At 50.3% G+C, this 18096-nt stretch overlaps 1 protein-coding gene across 3 annotated transcripts in view; it reads right to left on the reverse strand.

Moving 5' to 3' along the window:
* LOC104661745 (ras association domain-containing protein 5) overlaps positions 1 to 9685 on the reverse strand; it is a 33477-nt gene extending 23792 nt beyond the window's left edge. For all 3 annotated transcript variants that reach the window (XM_030935227.1, XM_030935228.1, XM_030935226.1), the window contains exon 1: positions 9129 to 9685. In XM_030935227.1, coding sequence (XP_030791087.1) covers positions 9129 to 9585 — 457 coding nt within the window. In that variant the 5' untranslated portion in view covers positions 9586 to 9685. The remainder of the gene's footprint in view (positions 1 to 9128) is intronic.
* Positions 9686 to 18096: the final 8411 nt, after the last annotated feature.

Here is an 18096-nt window from a genome sequence, read left to right on the forward strand (position 1 = left end):
CTTGCAGAATCTCTTGTGGAAGATGCACTTACACGTCTGTGCTCGGATGCCACCCTTCCTCAGTTGCAGACTGGTTCTTTCTCCCTAATGCTTCCTCAGGGAGAAGGGAGCTGCCCATAGCCTTTGTTGTGGCCCTCTCTAGTTTACCAAGCAACTTCTGTACCAGAAGAAGGGCATAAACAAGTCCAGGTCCTGAAATGACACTTGGGACCATCAAGCAAGGGGTGGGAGCCAAGTTCCTTGCCCTGCTGTAGCTCTAGTCCTTGCACCCAAGATCTCCAAGAAGGCCCAGGAAGTCCTGCCTGGCTGAGCACAGGCAAGGGCTCATTCCCATCCCTGCCCTCAAAGAAGAGAACATGGGGCTACTGGGGGAACTTTAAAATATGAGTCACGGCCAGGCGTGGTGGCTGACACCTGTAATCCCAGCGCTTTGGGAGGCCGAGGCAGGTGGATCGTGAGGTCAGGAGATTGAGACAATCCTGGCTATCACGGTGAATTCCCATCTCTACTAAAAATACAAAAAAAATCAGCCGGGTGTGGTGGCATGCATGTGTAGTACCAGCTACTCAGGAGGCTGAAGCAGGAGAATCACTTGAACCCAGGAGGTGGAGGTTGCGGTGAGCCGAGATCGTGCCACTGCACTCCAGCCTGGGCGACAGAACGAGACTCCATCTCAAAAAAAAAAAAAAAAAAAAAGGAAAGAAAGAAAGAAAGAAAGAAAGAAAAGAAAAAGGCACATGTAATGCGGGGAAATCCCTTCCGAATGCCCCGTTTGGGCTGCAGAATATGCTGATCTCACTTCTCTTTTCTCCTCATCACTGAGCTATTCTTTGACAGGTTAAGTCATTGGGAAAGACAACAGGAAAGAACTGGCAGAGTCTGGAGATGGGGCTTTCAGAAGCTCTAGGATCTTCACTCCTGACCTTTGGAAAACTAGATAGATTTTTCTATTGTAATGATGGTCTGGGAGGAGAACTACCTAGAGGCAGGGAAATGCCTGCAATGACCTCTTGCTGTCTCTAACATCTAAGCGATGACTCAATGACCTCCATGCTGGAGGCAAGTCCAGCCAAAGTCTGGCATAATTTGAAGCAACAACCTTCACCGTCTTACTTGCTGGGGTACAATATATTATCACCCTATTTTATATAAAGGTTACCTCCAGATGGCTTTTAAAAAACACTCATCGCTAGGATAGATATTCATGGACAATATGCTCAACATTTCTCTCAAAACTCTCATGTTACAACTGGAATCTGTTGTTTCAGTTGAATAATAAGGCATCTCTGAAGTTTTTTTGAGGGGGGTAGGTTAATACCTTCTTCAGATGCAAAAAACCCACATAATTCTTTCAGCAGAAACCACGAAGTCTGCAACTTCCATTCAACTTGGATAGAAAAATCAGCCTCCTGCAAATTAGCAAGAAAAATAAGCAGTGGTACCTGCTCCCAAATAAGAGACGGACCTGGAGAAATATACAGAGTCAGAGCCGGCTTAGGGGTGGGAGGTTTCCCCAGATGTACTGTTTCTCGTGGGGCCAGAGCCAGAAGTCCATTAGGCAACCTCAGCTTATTGTCCAGTACCTATCCATCTCTTCTTCACCCTAGCTGTCCGCTCTAGGATCCAGTCTGTTAATTTCACTTTGGTCCCTGACTAGTCCTGTGTCATGAGCTCTGACAGCTGGGTCATGGCAAGAAGGAGGAGTGGAACAGAAGAAGATCCTCCACCTGCATTTCCAGGCCCACCCCCTTCACACACTGAACACCTACGGGGCGAGGTGGGAACGGGGAGAGACACACTTGTTTCTTTCATCTTAAGATGTGGAAAAACTTCACCCTTTGTCTAAAGATCTCATGATTTACACATGATGACGATCAATTTAGAAACTGATTGTTGAAAATTGGCTGAAGTGGAGCCAACTCTCAATTACCCAGTCCTGGCTGATTATCTAGCTTGTATATGGCTCACCTTCCTTTTTTTTCTGTACCTCCCTTTTTGGACATTTCAACATTCGCTGGCAGAAGGGCAGCAGATGAATAAGTGAAGTCAACTAACTTGCGTGATCAATGATGTTAGTCTAAGGCAAAATGCCGTGCTGGGTTCTGGTGCTGGTTTTGCTACTAATGATTGGGGTTATCTTAGTGAAGTCATTTGACTTCCCTGAATGCTGTGTTTCCTCATCTATGAGATGGCCCTGATTACATCAGCTCTATCGACCAAACAAGAAAACTGCAATCCTGACAGAGGCAGTGCACACCAAACAGCCTTAGTGACCGCCAAGTGCAACAAAGTTATTTCTGCTCTGACAATTTCTTTGCCATTCTCAACTCTTCCTGTTCCATGTGAATATTCTCATCCTAGCAGGTTCACAGAATGCCAGCTTGTATCTTCAGCAAACACAATGGTAATTCTTTTCCAGTTCTAGCATCCAGTAGAAACAAAACATAAAAGGATTTTTAAAAAGTAAGAACATCGCTCTTCTTTTTGGCCTTTCATGAAAACCTGGAGTCTGATTTCTTAAAGGTCTATGTAAGCCACGATTTAATTTTCTAGCAGCCCCAGCCAATGGCCACTGCAGACGTCTAAATAAGACCTGCCCCACCCTGGAAATATGTTTGTTCAAAAAACAGGAATGGGGAGCACACAGGATAACATCATCACCTCAGAAGAAGGTGGCACACAGGCCCTCCACTGAAGAATAAACCTGTCACAGGTAAATGTCATACTCAGCCATCCACTCACCTGCTCAGTGCCACACAAAAATGAACAGACTGCTCTTTCCAACACCACCCTCTTGCAGACCCTCAGCACGCACATCTTGCACTCCCCCTCAACCCTCTGCCCCATGCCCTCAAATGGAGCCAGGGCAGTAGTTATAGGTAGGAAAATCCAAAAGAAAATCTGGAATGTGCTACAATTCCCAGGGGTCACCAGACTCCTCAGCCAAAGTGAGGCATTCTCCCCTGGGAGGCTGGACACATGCTGCGATGCCAGGAGGGACCCCACTGCTCTTCCTCCTTCCTCTCCAAAAAGGCCAAAAAAGAGAATCAAACTTCAAAGATTTCCCGATGGGTACATCTCTCACAAAGCTTTGTGTGCTCTAGGAACCATAGGCATGCTAGAACAGGCCCAGCATGGCCTTGTGGGCCACTTCAGCCAACGACCACACCACGGAGAGTTCTTGGGGTCTACCAGGCTCTGCCTGAGTCTCCTCAGCATGGTTATGAGTGCTTCAGAAAAAACTCAAAAGTCACTTCCCCAGGTCTGAGTCAAGATAGTCTTGACCTTGGGGTGGGGCAACCCATGACTGCTCCCAAGCTCTGACCTTATTTCACTTAAACCAGTGCCCCCAGGGAACCCAGCCTTCTGCCTGGTCTAACATCATCACCTCAGCCTCCTTGCTGTTTCCCCTAAGCCCCAAAACTGGCTCTGTTCCCCTTCCAACCCTGAGATCCAGCCTGGAACATGTGGAGAGAGGCTTGCCAAAACTCTTGGAAAAAAACAGAAAATGACTAAATGCAAAACCATCTCCCCAGTCAGGCCTGGCCTTCCCAGCTGCTGCCAGCCCTTCCCCACCCTGCCTTGGAGAGTCAGAAAGAGCCTTGCGGGAGGGGCAGGTGCCCAGAGTCAGCAGAGAGGGAGCGAGACCCGGCAGGGAGGCAGAAAACATCCTGCCACCAGCACAAACCCAGGTCTGCAAGCTTGTGAGAAGGACATTGTACCAGCTGGTGCTGACTGAGCCCCAGGAACATGGCTCCCTCAGAAGGGCTGGGGGTGGGGAGCTTGCATGCTTTGCACACCCACAAATACTCACCCACCCAAGGATACTCACCTTGCCATCTGAGGAATGCGAACAGGAAGGGCCTCTGGTGAGGCCAGAGATGTGTTTACAGGTTCCTCAGCAGCCTTCATAGTAAGCTTGGGCAGGGCAAGAGTGCCAGCAGCTGCCCTCCATGGGGGAAACTGAGGGATGAGGGGTGGGTGTGGGAGCCAGAGAGAGCCCTGTGGGAGAACACTGAGGTGCAGAAGCTGGGACCCACCCATGGCCATCCCATCTCAGGTAACTGCCTCTCACACAGAGGTGCTGGATCTGAAGCCCAAAGTGGAGGAAATGGCTTGAGGGCCTGAGACGTCAGGACAGCCTTGAAGACCTGTCAGAATGAGGCCTGCCCGAGAGGTTCTAACTTTACCGCTGTCCCTGGCAAAGCCAGCAGGTAACTCCTGACCAGGTAACTCCCTTTCAACTGAACTAAGCATCCCTGTATCCCTGTATTCTGACCTCATGAAGCTATTTTGAGCATGAATGTAGCAGCAGGCATGAAAACACTTTGGGCTCTTCAGGGAAAAGACACTACTGACAGGCAAAGAATTCTTCTTGTGCCCATTCTCAGACCTGGGCTCGGCCTTGCGGCAGTTTCTCCTGAGCTCTGGCCCCTGATCTGCTCACACTTCACAGAAAGTGGCTCCCTGACAGGATAAATTCACTCTCCCACCCAGCAGGGCCCTTGGGACTGGGCTGGGGGCTGTCTTTTCTTTGTCACTCAGGGACTACCTGCCAGGCTTGGCACAGGCTGGCTAGCCAGTAGAACTGGGGAGAAGAGAGAGGATAGCAGACCAAACCCTCAACGCTGCGAGGAGACGTCAATTCACTTCCACCTAATAACTCCGCAGGATCAGCAGGCAAACACACACGTTCATTACCAAGTCTAATTAGGCTGGCAGACAAGTGGCATTAATCATTTTTGACTGTACCTGGGATTCAAGCCCCCCGCACTCCATAATCAGAAAATTTCATGCTCTGATGAATAGTGGGGAAAATTAAGCGCACATTTAATCCTTTCACTTTCATCTTTTGATAAGACAGGAAGCAGGGAGAGGAGGAAAACCGGGCTGCAGCGTGGGGAGCTCAGAAGGCCTCTTTGAAAGCATTCCAGGTCCTTTCCCTGGCCCCTAACATACACATCCTCCAACAGGACCTTGCCCAAGAAGAAGACCCCAATTAGAGCCAGGGGTAGGAGAGGGCTTGGGAGTGGGGTATTCCCACAATCTTTAACAACAAAATATCCATTTCTGTGCTTCATTTTCTTAAACTCTAAAGCCAAACATGGGGCTAAATCAAGGAAAACACACACCACACACTCAGTGCTGCTGGGTGCACAAATACCTTCCAAGTGCCCAAGGTAAATAAATACAGAAGCCGCCAGAATAACACAGGATGATTTCTGAGAGGCCTGAAATGAAGACCTTTCTCTGCTACAGGAAGAATCAGTGTCAATGTCCTAGGAGTCTTTTTCACAAAGAACGCACAAGGGGGGGATGGGTCTGCAGGATCAGGGGGCTGTCATGCAGGTGCTTCCAGCTGTGCAGAAAGTGCAGAAAGTAGAGTTGAACCCAGCCAATAGTGCAGCAGCAAGACTAGAGAGACCAGACTAGAGGCCTCGGGAGACATCAGACATTCTTAATAAGAATAGTCCCGGTGCCCTTCCCTGAGGGCTGCATGGCAGGGCCTTGTATTCACAACATCATTAAAATCTATCACAGAGTCGGGAGGTTAGAGGGCCTCCCTTTCAACCATGCAATTCCAATCACTTGACACTTCACAGCCCTGAATAACACCCCTCTGGAGAAAGACTCTGACTCCAGGAGCAGACAGGTGGCATTCACTGATAATGGTCAAGGTGTGTCTAAGCATCTCCAGGAGGGTTTGAGTAAGGCTTAGGTTTCTCCAAGTGCCAGACCATTCCCCGGTCCAGGATGGCTTACGCAGCCACCAAAATGAGATGAAAGGTAAAAGGCCACCTCCATGCACCTTCTACAGAAGGAAGAGTAAGGGACATCATCTGTCAGGGAAAGTCCCTGAGAACAAAGTCAAAGGGCAGCCAGTGAGTTTCTCTGGTTATTTGCTGTTGACCATTCCCCACTAGACTGCTAGAAATGCATTCTCACCCTCACCACCACCCCTACCCCAAAACACACACATGTGCTCACACAACCTTTCTTTCTCTCTCTGTCTTTCCACATATCACCACTGGATTTCCTTCTCTATCTCACAACTATGATTTCTTTAATCCTAGAAATTAATATTAACTCTGAACTTCCCTGTTCACAAATCCAGCATTAACCAAAGCTTGGTTACAGACCTTGAAGTGGGGTAAGCTTAGGTTAGATGAACTTTTGCTAAAAAGGCAGACAGATAGTGGGAAGAGTGTTTTCTAAAATGTTTTCCTTACTAAAAGCTCCTTCTGCCAACATGGTTCCCACCCAATGTCAGCCTCCTAGGCAGACAGATGTCATTCACATACCCAATGCCCTCCTGCTTGTTTCCAAGGGCAAGGATATTTAATAGCACAAACAAGCCATCATTTTCATCACTCACCACGTAGTGAGACCCTGCTGTGTGCCTGGCACTCTGCTAGGTGCAAGTAACACAAAGACAAGGAGCCAATGACTTCGTGGCTCCTATGCCAGGCACAGAAGGGTCTCCTCAGCCACAGCAGGACATCAGGTAGGAGTGGCATTTCTATAGGACGCCTAATACCTAAATTTTCTGGGATGCCTATGGCAGTCACCTCCCCACTTAGCTCAGCAATCAGGCAGAGTTTGCAAATTGTACTCACTGCTTCGAAAGGTAATCCTAGGAGGTGTCACGAGCCCAGACTAGTTGTTACAGTTGTTAGATGGGAGGGGACAATAACAATCATATTGAATTAAACATTCATATTGCATTTTGCTAGGCCCTGTTCCGAGTGCCTTACGTATATTAATCCATTTAATTCTCACATTAACATGCTGAAGTAGGTAATATCATTATCCCCATTTTTTTTTAAACAAGGAAGCAGAACACAGAGACATCCAGGGGTAACATGGGGACTAAGTGGTAGTCAGGATTCAAACCCAGGGCTCTGGTTCCAGTCTGTACTCTTAACTACTACGTAGTATGATTTTTTCAAAGCCCTATTTCTAACACTTGCTTTTCAAAATGAAGATAAAACAAAGCAACCCCACCATGGAATCAGACCCTTCAACTTGAAGAAAGATGCTCCACGAGTTTGGCCTGCCATGTCTCCACCTGCCAGCCCTCATCCGCACATCAGAATGTTTCTCAACTTTTGCCATCCAGCCATAGGTTCACAATTAGTTAAATATTAATCATGACAAACAGAGACTCCTTTTTGTAGCACCTTGATTCCAGTTTTGCTTTCTCTCCGGTGTTCAGACATCGTTAGTATTAAACCAACTATGTGGGGGGCCATGAGAGCCCAGGAAAGTAAAAAGACCTCACCAGGTCACGCACAAAGTCAGAGGTACTGCCCGGGGGCCTGAGTCTTCCTGCCACTAGACATGATGTATGACTTAATCAAAGGAGATCGACAATTCTGATGTGACATGATGATCAATTCATGTAATCATGGAGTATCTCACACAGGCACATGCAAATACACACAAAGGCACCATTATCACCAAAACAGAAAAAGAAAATCACAAAACTATGTGCAAAATCTTCAACAAGTGATATAGTTCCCCAAAGTCTAACTACAAACTAGAATGCCAATGAAGCAGATTTCCTGGGATTCCAGCTATGACAAAACTCATTTCACTGAGGCTCCCGGCTCTCTCCCTGTGTATAGGGGTTGTTGGATGCAGTAAGGGAATCTTGAAAGTGCAAAAGCTGCCGACACATGCAAGGGTAAGTTGCACTCGATTCTACTGCAGTCATTTACCAAAGGACAGCAGCCCCTCTACCCACAACATGTACCTTTACAAACCTTTGCTCCTTCCTTCTTAATTAGCACCTGAACTGGGAGTTCTGGTGAAGGAAAGAGCAGCACCCCCTTGCCCTTCCAATCTTTCCCTTCCAGTTGATCCAGGCTTAGAGTCTGAGCTCTATTTCCCTGCAGCCAGCTGCAGCGGGTAGCACACTGAACAGCCTCGGCTGCAGACTGCAGGCAGAGAAAAGGTAGGGTTTTCCTGATGTGGAAATCGCTGCTGCTGTCCAAGGCTACAGTTGGATGGGAGATGTAAGGCTGCTGTCATGGGGGAAGGGCCTTTGCTGAAAGACGCAAACCACAATCCATTTCCAGAGATGCTTGTTAGAGGCTGTGCCATTGTCTGTGCTTTGGGCTTCAGTTATTTGAAATATCATGTAAACACATGAACACATGGCTGTGGATATCCTCTGCTAAACACGCAAGAGCAAATGCCGGGGAGGGGGTGGAGGGTGGACACCTATTAAAGGCATACGCACCCCTAACTGTAGGAGGAGAAAAATAATAAACCCCCAAGAAAACTGAAGATTAGCTCAGAAAATGTATACACTGCGGGCCCAGTGTTTTCTGGCTTTGAGAAGAGCCTGGCTCAGGAGGTGACTGGAGGGGCCTGAGAACTGTGGAGATGAAGGGACCCTGTCAGGAGTTGAGTAATGTTAGAGCATGAGGACTAGGGCAGGAACCCAAGAGGAGGAAGGGGAGGAGGCAGGGCACAGCCAAACATTGGAGCAGAGTCCAAAGGTTTGAGGGGCCAGAGGCGAAAGGCAGGAGGGGGCACGGGTTCAAGGTGACTTCAGGCTCTCTTCAGTCTCACAGCCCGCCTTTATCCGAAGCCTAACAAGGTCTCCTCCCTGTCCCAATAGGTCCCCCTGGAGGAGAGGTCTGAGCCTGGAGGAGAGGTCTGAGCGGACAAACAAGCGTTTTGTCAGTAACCCTAATAAGCAAAGGTCAAACGGTCATCTCAACATCAGTCTCACAACCCACTCCCAAGAACTCACAACGAAACCATGAGGGTGCACAGGGAGATGACAGAATGACCTTGTCGCCGAGGCCATCACCCACCCACCCCCACAACCTGCGTGCGAGTGTGTGTGTGTGTGTGTAGGGCCGAGGCACGCACCTGTCAGGAGACAGGTATCTGTTAACTACCGCATAGCCATACCTAGGCAGTGGGCAGGCACTAAAGGATACCGGTCAGGGAACTAAGGAGCGGACTGTCCCCAGGGGTTACCTCCTTATGGTCGGGGCTCCCCTGGAGCCAGAGAGTGTAATGGCCCCTCTCTCCCTGCCCCAGGGCCCTACCAGTCCTTCGCCCCCAGACTGCGGTCTCCCCGCGCGCCCCTCCGCTGCCTTCACACTTACTAGCGCAGCGCAGCGCCTGCCGCAGCACCTCTTGTCCACACAGGTCACACCAGCCGGGGCCGCCCGGCAGCACCAATTCCGCGAAGCAGTGCCCCTCGCCTCGCTCCGCTGGGACTCGGGGATCCTGCGGCTGCTCGAAGATGCTCCGCACGTCGCGGGGTCGGGGCGCTCCAGGCCGCCGCCGCAGTCTCTGCTGCAGACCAGGCCGGAGCGGGCGAGCGGGTCGGGAGGCCCTGGGTGGGGGCTCCAGGTTCCCCCGGGCAGCCCTCCGGGCGCTGCGCCCCTCGTGCGCCCCGGGCGCAGTGGAGAGGGGCGCCGGGACACAGCGGCGCGAGGACCGGTCGGGGGGCGGCGGCGGCGGCTCGGGACCGCTCAGGCTCTGTAGATAGTGCGGCGGCTCGGGGTCCAAGAGTAGCGGGTACGGGCGCTGCCCGATGGCCGGGGACGCCATGGCCATACCCGGCTAGTGGCTGCGGCTTTGGCAGCGGCGGCTTTGGCGACTGCGCTACTCCCGAGCCAGCCCCGAGAGAAGGGGCGGCCCCACACCAGCGCGCCTTTAAAGGGACCGCAGCCTGCTGGGCGGGGCGGGGCGGGGGCGGGGGCGGGGACAATCAGAGTGGCAGGAAGAACTACCCAAGGGAACCACCGACGGACCGAGGGGTTGGGTCGGTGCAGGGTGACGTCTGCGCCAGTGTGGATTTGGGGGCGTCACCTGGAGCAGCTGCAGGATTCCGCAGAGGAGAGCCTCTGTACAGTACAGTTCAGAGGGCGCATTTCTGCGGGGGACCCTCGGCCTTCAGCCCTGCCTCTTTCCCTTGCCGATCACTTCCCCCAACACCAGGTCCACCCCGCACCCGCACCCTCACGCGCCCTGGGAGGGAGCAGGTCGGAGGGAAAGGTTTGGGAACTGGCTTGATGGGGTCTGAGTAGGGCCCCCTCTGTCTAGGCGTCCGCCCGCCACCGTCCCGCTGATCGTGCCGACAGAAGGGCAGTGCTCCTTGGCCCTTTCGCTCTTCGGCTTGGCTCCGCCCGCCGCCCCCTCTAGAGGCGAGCTCGACGCGGGTCGGGAATGCCCCGCTCGTGCTCCGGCAGCCGCGCGTTGTACTGTGGCTGACCGCCGGATGCAGCCAGCGCAGCTGGGGCTGGCAGAGCTGTCCGCGTGCGACTTTCGCTCTGGTTGGATTTCCCCTCCCTTCGCAGCCCTGCCGGGTAGGGTATTCCTCTTTCCTGGAAGACTGGTGCGGGGGAGGTAGGGGGACTCGATGCAGAGAAGGCTCCCGCGCCCCAAGGGTTGGGGGAGCTTTTCTTCCTTAGCCAACCCTCCGCTCCCTAGAGCTGCTCGAGTAATTACTGTGGAGATACCAGTTCCCCTAAATGCCCTGCGTGGAACCTGGTACGGACGGTTCAGTCATGGGACCCAAAGAGAGATCTCCTTTCTCCCGGCACTTTCCCCAATGAAGGCTTGCTTCATGGACTTCTGTCTGGTTTAACGCTCTGCGGTCACCATCTTGAAAGTCTTACTTTTTGAACAAAGGGCCGGGCGTCTTCTTTTTGCACTGGTTCCCACAAATTATGTAGTTGTTCCTGACAGGCACCTTTGCCCATGGAAACAGGCCCATCTCATGGATAAGGAGGACTCCTGGATCTCTCAACCTGGGCCTGGGCCCTCTCCAGCCCCAGTTTTGTTAACTGCACATTGGGCTGAAGGTGGGGAGACGGGTGGTGTTAACGTGACACTTTCCAGCTCCGTCATTATGACTCAGTGATCACAGCTTTCCTCTTAAAACACGGGTTCGGTTTGGTCTGTCTAGCGGTGGTCATTTTTTAGAAGAATAGTGTAAAATTCTTCTGGACCTGGTCTCTCCTTTCTCTTCCCAGGCCAGAGACGGGTCTCCTCCTAGTGCTTCGTAGGGGAATCTTCACTTTTGCTTTTTATTTTTCCCTTAGAGGTAATTTTTAGGTAATTCCTAAGATTTCCAGAGTCCAGTGGCCAGGGAATTCCCAGTCAGCTTTGGTCCATGGCTTCTCCCTCATGGTAATCATAGTCCTCTGCCTCCCAAATCTGTAGCAGATGAGAGGTTCCTGGGGCTCTGGGGTTCACCAGAGGCCGGAGCTCACCCTATAAGGTGGTTTCTGAGGAATGACCCATGGGACAATCAACCCCACAGTGCTACCAAACAGAGGAGCTCCGAAGAGGGCTGTGAGCCACAGGCCACCCCCTCTGCCCCACCCCTCCTCTACCTTTCCTCTTCCCTCTCCTAACCTTGCTTTTGCTACATCAGTGGTTTTCAAACCTTGGTATGTATCACAGTCACCTGGAGGGCTTGTTAAGATTAGTGGGCTTCATCTCCAAAGTTTCAGAATCTATAGGTCTGGGGCTGGGGTTCGAGATGACTCATTTTTAGCAAGTTCCCAGGTGTTGATGCTATTGATCCAGGGACCCAACTTGGAAAACCATTGCTCTAGGTCTGAGGTGGTGATAAGAGAATGGGCTTCTCTGTTCCTTCTCCCCAGGACAAGTGTACTTCAGTGGACATGACAGAGAAAAGCCCAATAGGGGCTATTCCTGAATACTTTCTGCTGAAGGTGTAAAAGGGAAAATACAATTTGCCCTTGTGGTGTCTTATTTTCATCTCCTACTTTTTCTGCAAGCAGTTCTCTTGGGGTTGTTGCAGAAATCTGTATTCCATACAAACATTTGCTGTGTCCACACCCTGTTACCCATCTCCACACACTTGAGACTCCTTCCCTCCCAGGATTACAGTGGGTGGGGTGAGGTCCTGGGCATGGACCCAGCTTGAGCTCTGAGTGACAGCCTGTTGGGGCAAGAAGCAGCAGGGATCTGACAACAAGTGCATCCCTGGAAGATCGGCTTTGAAATGCCATTTGTGAAATAATTGCTAACAGTGTCCATCTCTGTCCTTCCCTGCAGCCTCAAAGCATGGTTTGGGCAGCCCAGCCTAGATTTCCTGGATAGAGAGACTCATGGGGACGGGCATCATCTCTGGCCATGGGAAACTGAGGACTATCTGAAACCATCAGGCATAAAGCTCTTCCCCAGTTGTCTGGGCTGTACAGAAAAATGCTCTAGTTTTTGTTTTCCTCCTCCAGCTCTGATTTGGTGGAGTGGCAGTGGCTGCTCTTAGCATGAATGCGGAAGGAGATAGTACAGGGCCAGAGCCCTATATTTGGCTTCTTGGGTGGGAACGGAGATGAAAATGGAGATATTAATCATATAACTCCATGTAACCAATCCAAAAAGTTTATGATGAAGTTTATCTTAAAGTTCATCTCCCTGAGCCAAGAAATTAGAGTTGGGGCGGGTAGTTGCCCTCCTCAACCTCAACATGAGGCTTCCTGCCTGGGGCGTGTCTCCTCTGATGCCAGTTTTCCCAGCCCAGTCCCCTTCCTCCCTGAAATAGCATCCCCCCACCACCCACAGCACACACATAGACTTCTTTCTTGCTCACACACACACACACACCCCACATGAATAGCAACTTATTCCTTCTTCTCCAGAGAAGAAGTGCTAAAGAAACTCTAGTCTCATTATAAGGTCAGGACATTGCTGGGGTAGTGTCGGATGCCCGGACTTGAACATTTTTTGGATCTGTCTGGTCATTCAGGCTACAAGGGTGAGAGTGCAGCATCTGCTGAAACATCTCCCCTGGGAGCTTTTCCCCCTTGTTAGTAGATCCTCTTGGCTCAGACCCATCGACTTTTTTCTGTTTGTGACTCACTCCCAGCAGAATGGGTGTGCTGCCTTTTATTTTTGACCAAGGGGAAGGATTATGGCAGTGAGTTTAGAGTGTGTGGTCAGGGTGTGAGATCACTTCAGAGGTGGTCCCAGAGCGTGCTGGTTTTCCCATTGGGTGAGTTGTTTTACCACCGTTCCCCAGTCTCCCGCCCCAAGTCCCCTAGTAAGAAGGAAAACGGAAGGACAGAACATGGCCTGACTTCCTGAAAGGGACGTTTTTTGGTTTTGTTTGGCTTTGAGGCATTTGAAGTCGCCTGAAATCCCCGAAGCTTTCAGGGAACTCCCAGAGATTCTGACAGTTGCACAACTGTCTACATGGAATCGCTGTAAGAGTCAGGACAAGTTAGGTTATGCTGTAGTAATAAGCTCCACAGCTCAGTGCCCTGAAATAACAGACTCCTTTCTCACTCACGTTACATGCCTTTTGCAGGTTGGCATGGGCTCTCTTCTCATCAGACTCACCATGTCTAATACTGACAATCACTGTGCCAAAGGGAAATTGAGAGAGCCTGGAGGATCCCACACCAGCATTTATAAGCTCCAGTCACTTTCGCTCACAGCTTATTGGCCAGAACTAGTCATATGACCCCACCCTACAAACAGGAGCAGATGTACAAGTCTACCTTGTGCTCAGAAGGGGAAAGAGCTGGAAATAGTTGGCAGTCAGCACTAATGACCAGTGCAGTCTTCAAGGGCATAGAGCAGTTATTCATCCATTTAAGGAGTAATTCTCTGATACCCACTATGTATCAAGCACTGTTCTAAGCACTAAAGGTACAACAGTGAAATGGATATGTTCATGAAGCTCACATTTAATGAAAGAGCCAGACAATAAACAAACACAAGAGTAATATGATGTCAGGTTGTAAGTACTTTGATAAAAATCCAGCACATTAAGGGGATGAAGGTGATAGAGGCTACTCTATTTGAGTAGTCAAGAAAGATCTTCCTGGGGAGCAGACATTTAAACAGACCTGAACGAAGCAAGCCCTTTGTCTATCTGGGCAAGAATGTACCAGACGAAGAGAACAACAGGCACAACAGCCTCAAAAACTTTTCAAGCTTTATGAACCTGAGTTTGTTCAAAATGCATATTCTTGGACCCGACCCTCTGATTCGTTATGTCTGGATTTTGGCCTGGATTTTGCAAGAGACTTTGATTCATATGGCTCACAGACCACACTTTGAAAATGGGGTTACAGTAGTGAATAGTTAAAATTGTGTGACCCCCTCCACAGACATTTGGAAAAAAATGCCCTTATCTTGATTAACTATGAAACACAGGTCTCCAGTGCTGCTTCCTTTCCTTCTTGGGCAGTGTGTTGCATACAGAGCGCAGCTTTCCCAGGAAGTGAGTGCTGCCTGCAATGTGTGATGGGGGTCAGTCATATTTTACATTACTAGACTGAGAGCAGGGACCACGACAAAATGTTGTTGGAGGATCAAAATTGTGTTTGTGAGAGAAATCCCTTGTAAAGTGCCATATGTTACACGTATTTGCTCAAGAAACATGCATTGAGCATCTATTATGTGGCAGGCACTTTTGGCTTGAATGACTCCATCTTCATGGCAACTCTGTGAAATGGCTGGCATTCCTATTTTACAGATGAGGAAATCAAGGCTCAGAGAAGTCATGTGACTGGCCCAAACAGGTATCACAGTCTGGACTCATATCCACTCAGGTCCATGAATTTGCCTTTGTCCTGCCCAGCTGGTGTGGTAGAAAGGGCAGGGCTCAGAATCTCTGATCACGCTTTGTAGGTGCAGTTTGAAGGATCAGCAAAATCTTTTCCCAGTTTCCTCTCCCTATGGAAACCCTGCTCCACTCCAAAGGTCCAGTCCAAACGCCAGGTCCTCCAGAGCCTTCTCAGAGTCACCCAGACCTCACTCATGGCTCCTTCCCTGGGATCTCACAAGAAGCCCATTGTGCCTCTGACGTTCAGAGTATCCTAACATGAGTCGCAGCTCAGTTTGCACATGTTTGCCTCCCTTACTTGGGTCTTGTGGTCTTTCTGATCCCACCGTGCAGGGCTAACTGGAGATGCTCATTAACCTGTACCTATTCTAGGATTTTTTTCTTAAATTTCCAGGATTTTTCTTAAATTTCCAGGATTCTTAAATTTCCAGGATTTCCAGGATTTCCTAAATTTCCAGAATTTCCAGGATTTTTCTTAAATTTCCAGGATTTTTTTCCCTTCAAGCCATGCCCCCTGCACCCAGAGATGGGGAGATGGAGGAATCATTTGGTTTGGGGAGCATGGAAGGTCCCCGAGGACCTGCTGGGGCGGGGTAGAAGTTGGAGTGGTATTGGGAGCTCCATTTAAGACTCATGTACCTCCTCCAAGATGCTGGTCACTGGGTGAATTTCCTGCCTCCAGATGTTTGTAGCTGATCAGGGCTGAGGGCTGGTGGGGCACCATCTCCACTCTTGGTGGAATGGGCTTTCTGTGTGTCACCAAACTCCAGTGCTCCCAAGGGGATCTCCTAGGTCCTTGACAGTACTTGGGGACAAGAAGGGCAGATCAAGGTGGGGACGAAAGCAGGGAGGGATACGAGGGCTCCTGGAAAGGTGTCATCATGTCTCTACATGGGGGCAGGTGGGGCTTGTTTTCCACCAGTTTTAGTGGCACCTCCTCCATCCATCTCAATTATGAAATTTTTCCATCCTGAACTGCTCTGCCAGGCTTATAAGACTGGTGTGTGTGTGCACGTGTGTGTGTGTGTGTGTGTGTGTTTATGTGTTTCTTCTTTCTGCTTTGGAAAAACTCAGATATTCTAGGCAGATTTGTCAGCAATTTTTTTTTCCTCAGCCAGAGGGAAGGCTCCAAGCCATAGCCACTTGCATTCCAGCACTAAGCCAACTCGGCCCACTGTGGTGGTAGGAAGTCATGGACTGGGTTACAACAGACCAGCAAGAGCAGGGTGGCCTGGGTGACCTCACAGGCTCTCCCTGCCCCACCCCGGCCCCCACCTGTCTCCTCCTCTGTGCTCTGTGTCTCCCTGTCTTGCCTCTCCTTTCTGTTCCCTCTCCCCATGCCCTGCTCATCTTCTCTCCCTCTCCCTCTCCATCCCTCTTCATCTCCCCATCCCTCTCTCCTTTCTCACTCCCACCTCTTATCTCACCCCTCCTCCTCTGTCTCTGGTGAAGAATGAAGAGAAGGGCGCCACACTGCTCCAGCGGCAGTCATTCTGAGCTCCCAAGGAACAGAAACTGAAGGCATTTCAGGTCAGCCTGGCTCATTCCTTAACACTTCCCATTGGGGTTGCCTGATTAAGGATCCTTTGTGAGATGGGGGAAAAGAAGCCAGAACTCCACCCTTTAAAAAATCATCAAAGCATGGTTGGGCCTGGTGACTCATGCCTGTCATCCCAGCACTTTGGGAGGCCGAGGCGGGCAGATCACCTGAGGTCAGAAGTTTGAGACCAGCCTGGCCAAACATGGCGAAAACCCCATCTCTACTAAAAATACAAAAATTAGCCAGGCATGGTAGCGGGCACCTGTAGACCCAGCTACTAGGGAGGCTGAGTCAGGAGAATGGCTGGAACCTGGGAGGTGGTTGCAGTGAGCCGAGAATGCACCACTGCACTCCAGCCTGGGGGATAGAGTGATATTCTGTCTCAAATAAATAAATAAATAATAAATAAATAAATAAATAAATAAATAAATAAATAAATAAGTAAATAATACAGGCTGAGCGCGGTGGCTCACACCTGTAATCCCAGCACTTACGGAGGCTGAGGAGGGCTGATCACGAGATCAGGAGTTCGAGACCATCCTGGCCAATGCGGTGAAACCCTGTCTCTACTAAAAATACAAAAATTAGCTGGGCGTGGTGGCACGTGCCCGTAGTACCAGCTACTTGGGAGGCTGAGGCAGGAGAATTACTTAAACCAGGAAGTTGGAGGTTGCAGTGAGCCAAGATTGCGCCGCTGCACTCCAGCTGGGTGACAGAGCAAGGATCTGTCCTAAACAAATATATAAACATAAATAAAAAAAAATCAGTGAAGCAGTTTGGAAGTGAACCCAAAATGACCAGTTGCAGCAATCCTTTGAGGACAGTGAAGCAAAGCGGCTCCATGAAAGCAAACGGTGGTTCCAGTAGGAGGGTGGCCTGGCCGTGGTTGAGATCCATCCTGTCCTTAGACTGGCTGCCCTGGCCTCAGCTCTCAGGGTGGGTATGGGGTGGGGTGCCTGGTCCAGTGTACCATGCACTGCCAATTGGCCTCTGTTGGACCATTCACATGCCTTCTGCAGGATCTTTGTAAACTCTGCCTCAGTGTTCTCAAACCTGAGCTGGTGTGAGAATTACCAGGGAAGCTCATCAATAATACAGATTCCTGGGCCACACCCTTACCGATTGGATTCAGTAGCTGAGTGGGGTCCCAAAATATGTGTTTTGAAACCAGGACAGCAGTCTCACGAGAGGAAACTGTGTGGATTCTGGGAGAGAAATAGAGATATAGCCCTGCAGCACCATGCCCTCCAGAGCTGACTGTACTTCTAGCCTGGGTACCTGGGACAGGCCCCCTCATCCTTCCAGTTAGGCCCCCTTTTAGCTTGGATCAGCCTGTTTTAAGAGTGTGCTAGCCATGAATCTGAATGCCACACGGAATCTTCCCAGATATCTGTGACTGATCTGAGCCCCCGACGCAGCCCATCTCAGACAAGACCTTCTGTTTCTTCTACCTACCCTGTGCAGGGGCTCATAGCTGAATGAGGTGGGGAGGAGATGAGGAAGGTGAGCAGAGTATGCAGAAAACTATTGTGTTAATAATATTGTGTTTTGGGCCAGTGCAGTGGCTCACGCCTGTAATCCTAGCCCTTTGGGAGGCCAAGGTGGGTGGATCACCTGAGGTCGGGAGTTTGAGACCAGCCTGACCAACATAGAGAAACCCCATCTCTACTAAAAATACAAAATTAGCTGGGCATGGTGGCACATGCCTGTAATCCCAGCTACTCAGGAGGCTGAGGCAGGAGAATAGCTTGAACCCGGGAGGCGGAGGTTGCGGTGAGCTGAGACCGCGCCATTGTACTCCAGCCTGGGCAACAAGAGCGAAACTCCGTCTCAAAAAATAATAATATTACATTTGGGGGGCGGAGCAAGATGGCCGAATAGGAACAGCTCCAGTCTCCAACTCACCGCGCGAGCGACACACAAGACCGGTGATTTCTGCATTTTCAACTGAGGCAAACAGGGTCTGGAGTGGACC

Source organism: Rhinopithecus roxellana, chromosome 8 (genome assembly GCF_007565055.1).
Source record: "Rhinopithecus roxellana isolate Shanxi Qingling chromosome 8, ASM756505v1, whole genome shotgun sequence".
In the NCBI taxonomy this organism is placed as follows: domain Eukaryota; kingdom Metazoa; phylum Chordata; class Mammalia; order Primates; family Cercopithecidae; genus Rhinopithecus; species Rhinopithecus roxellana.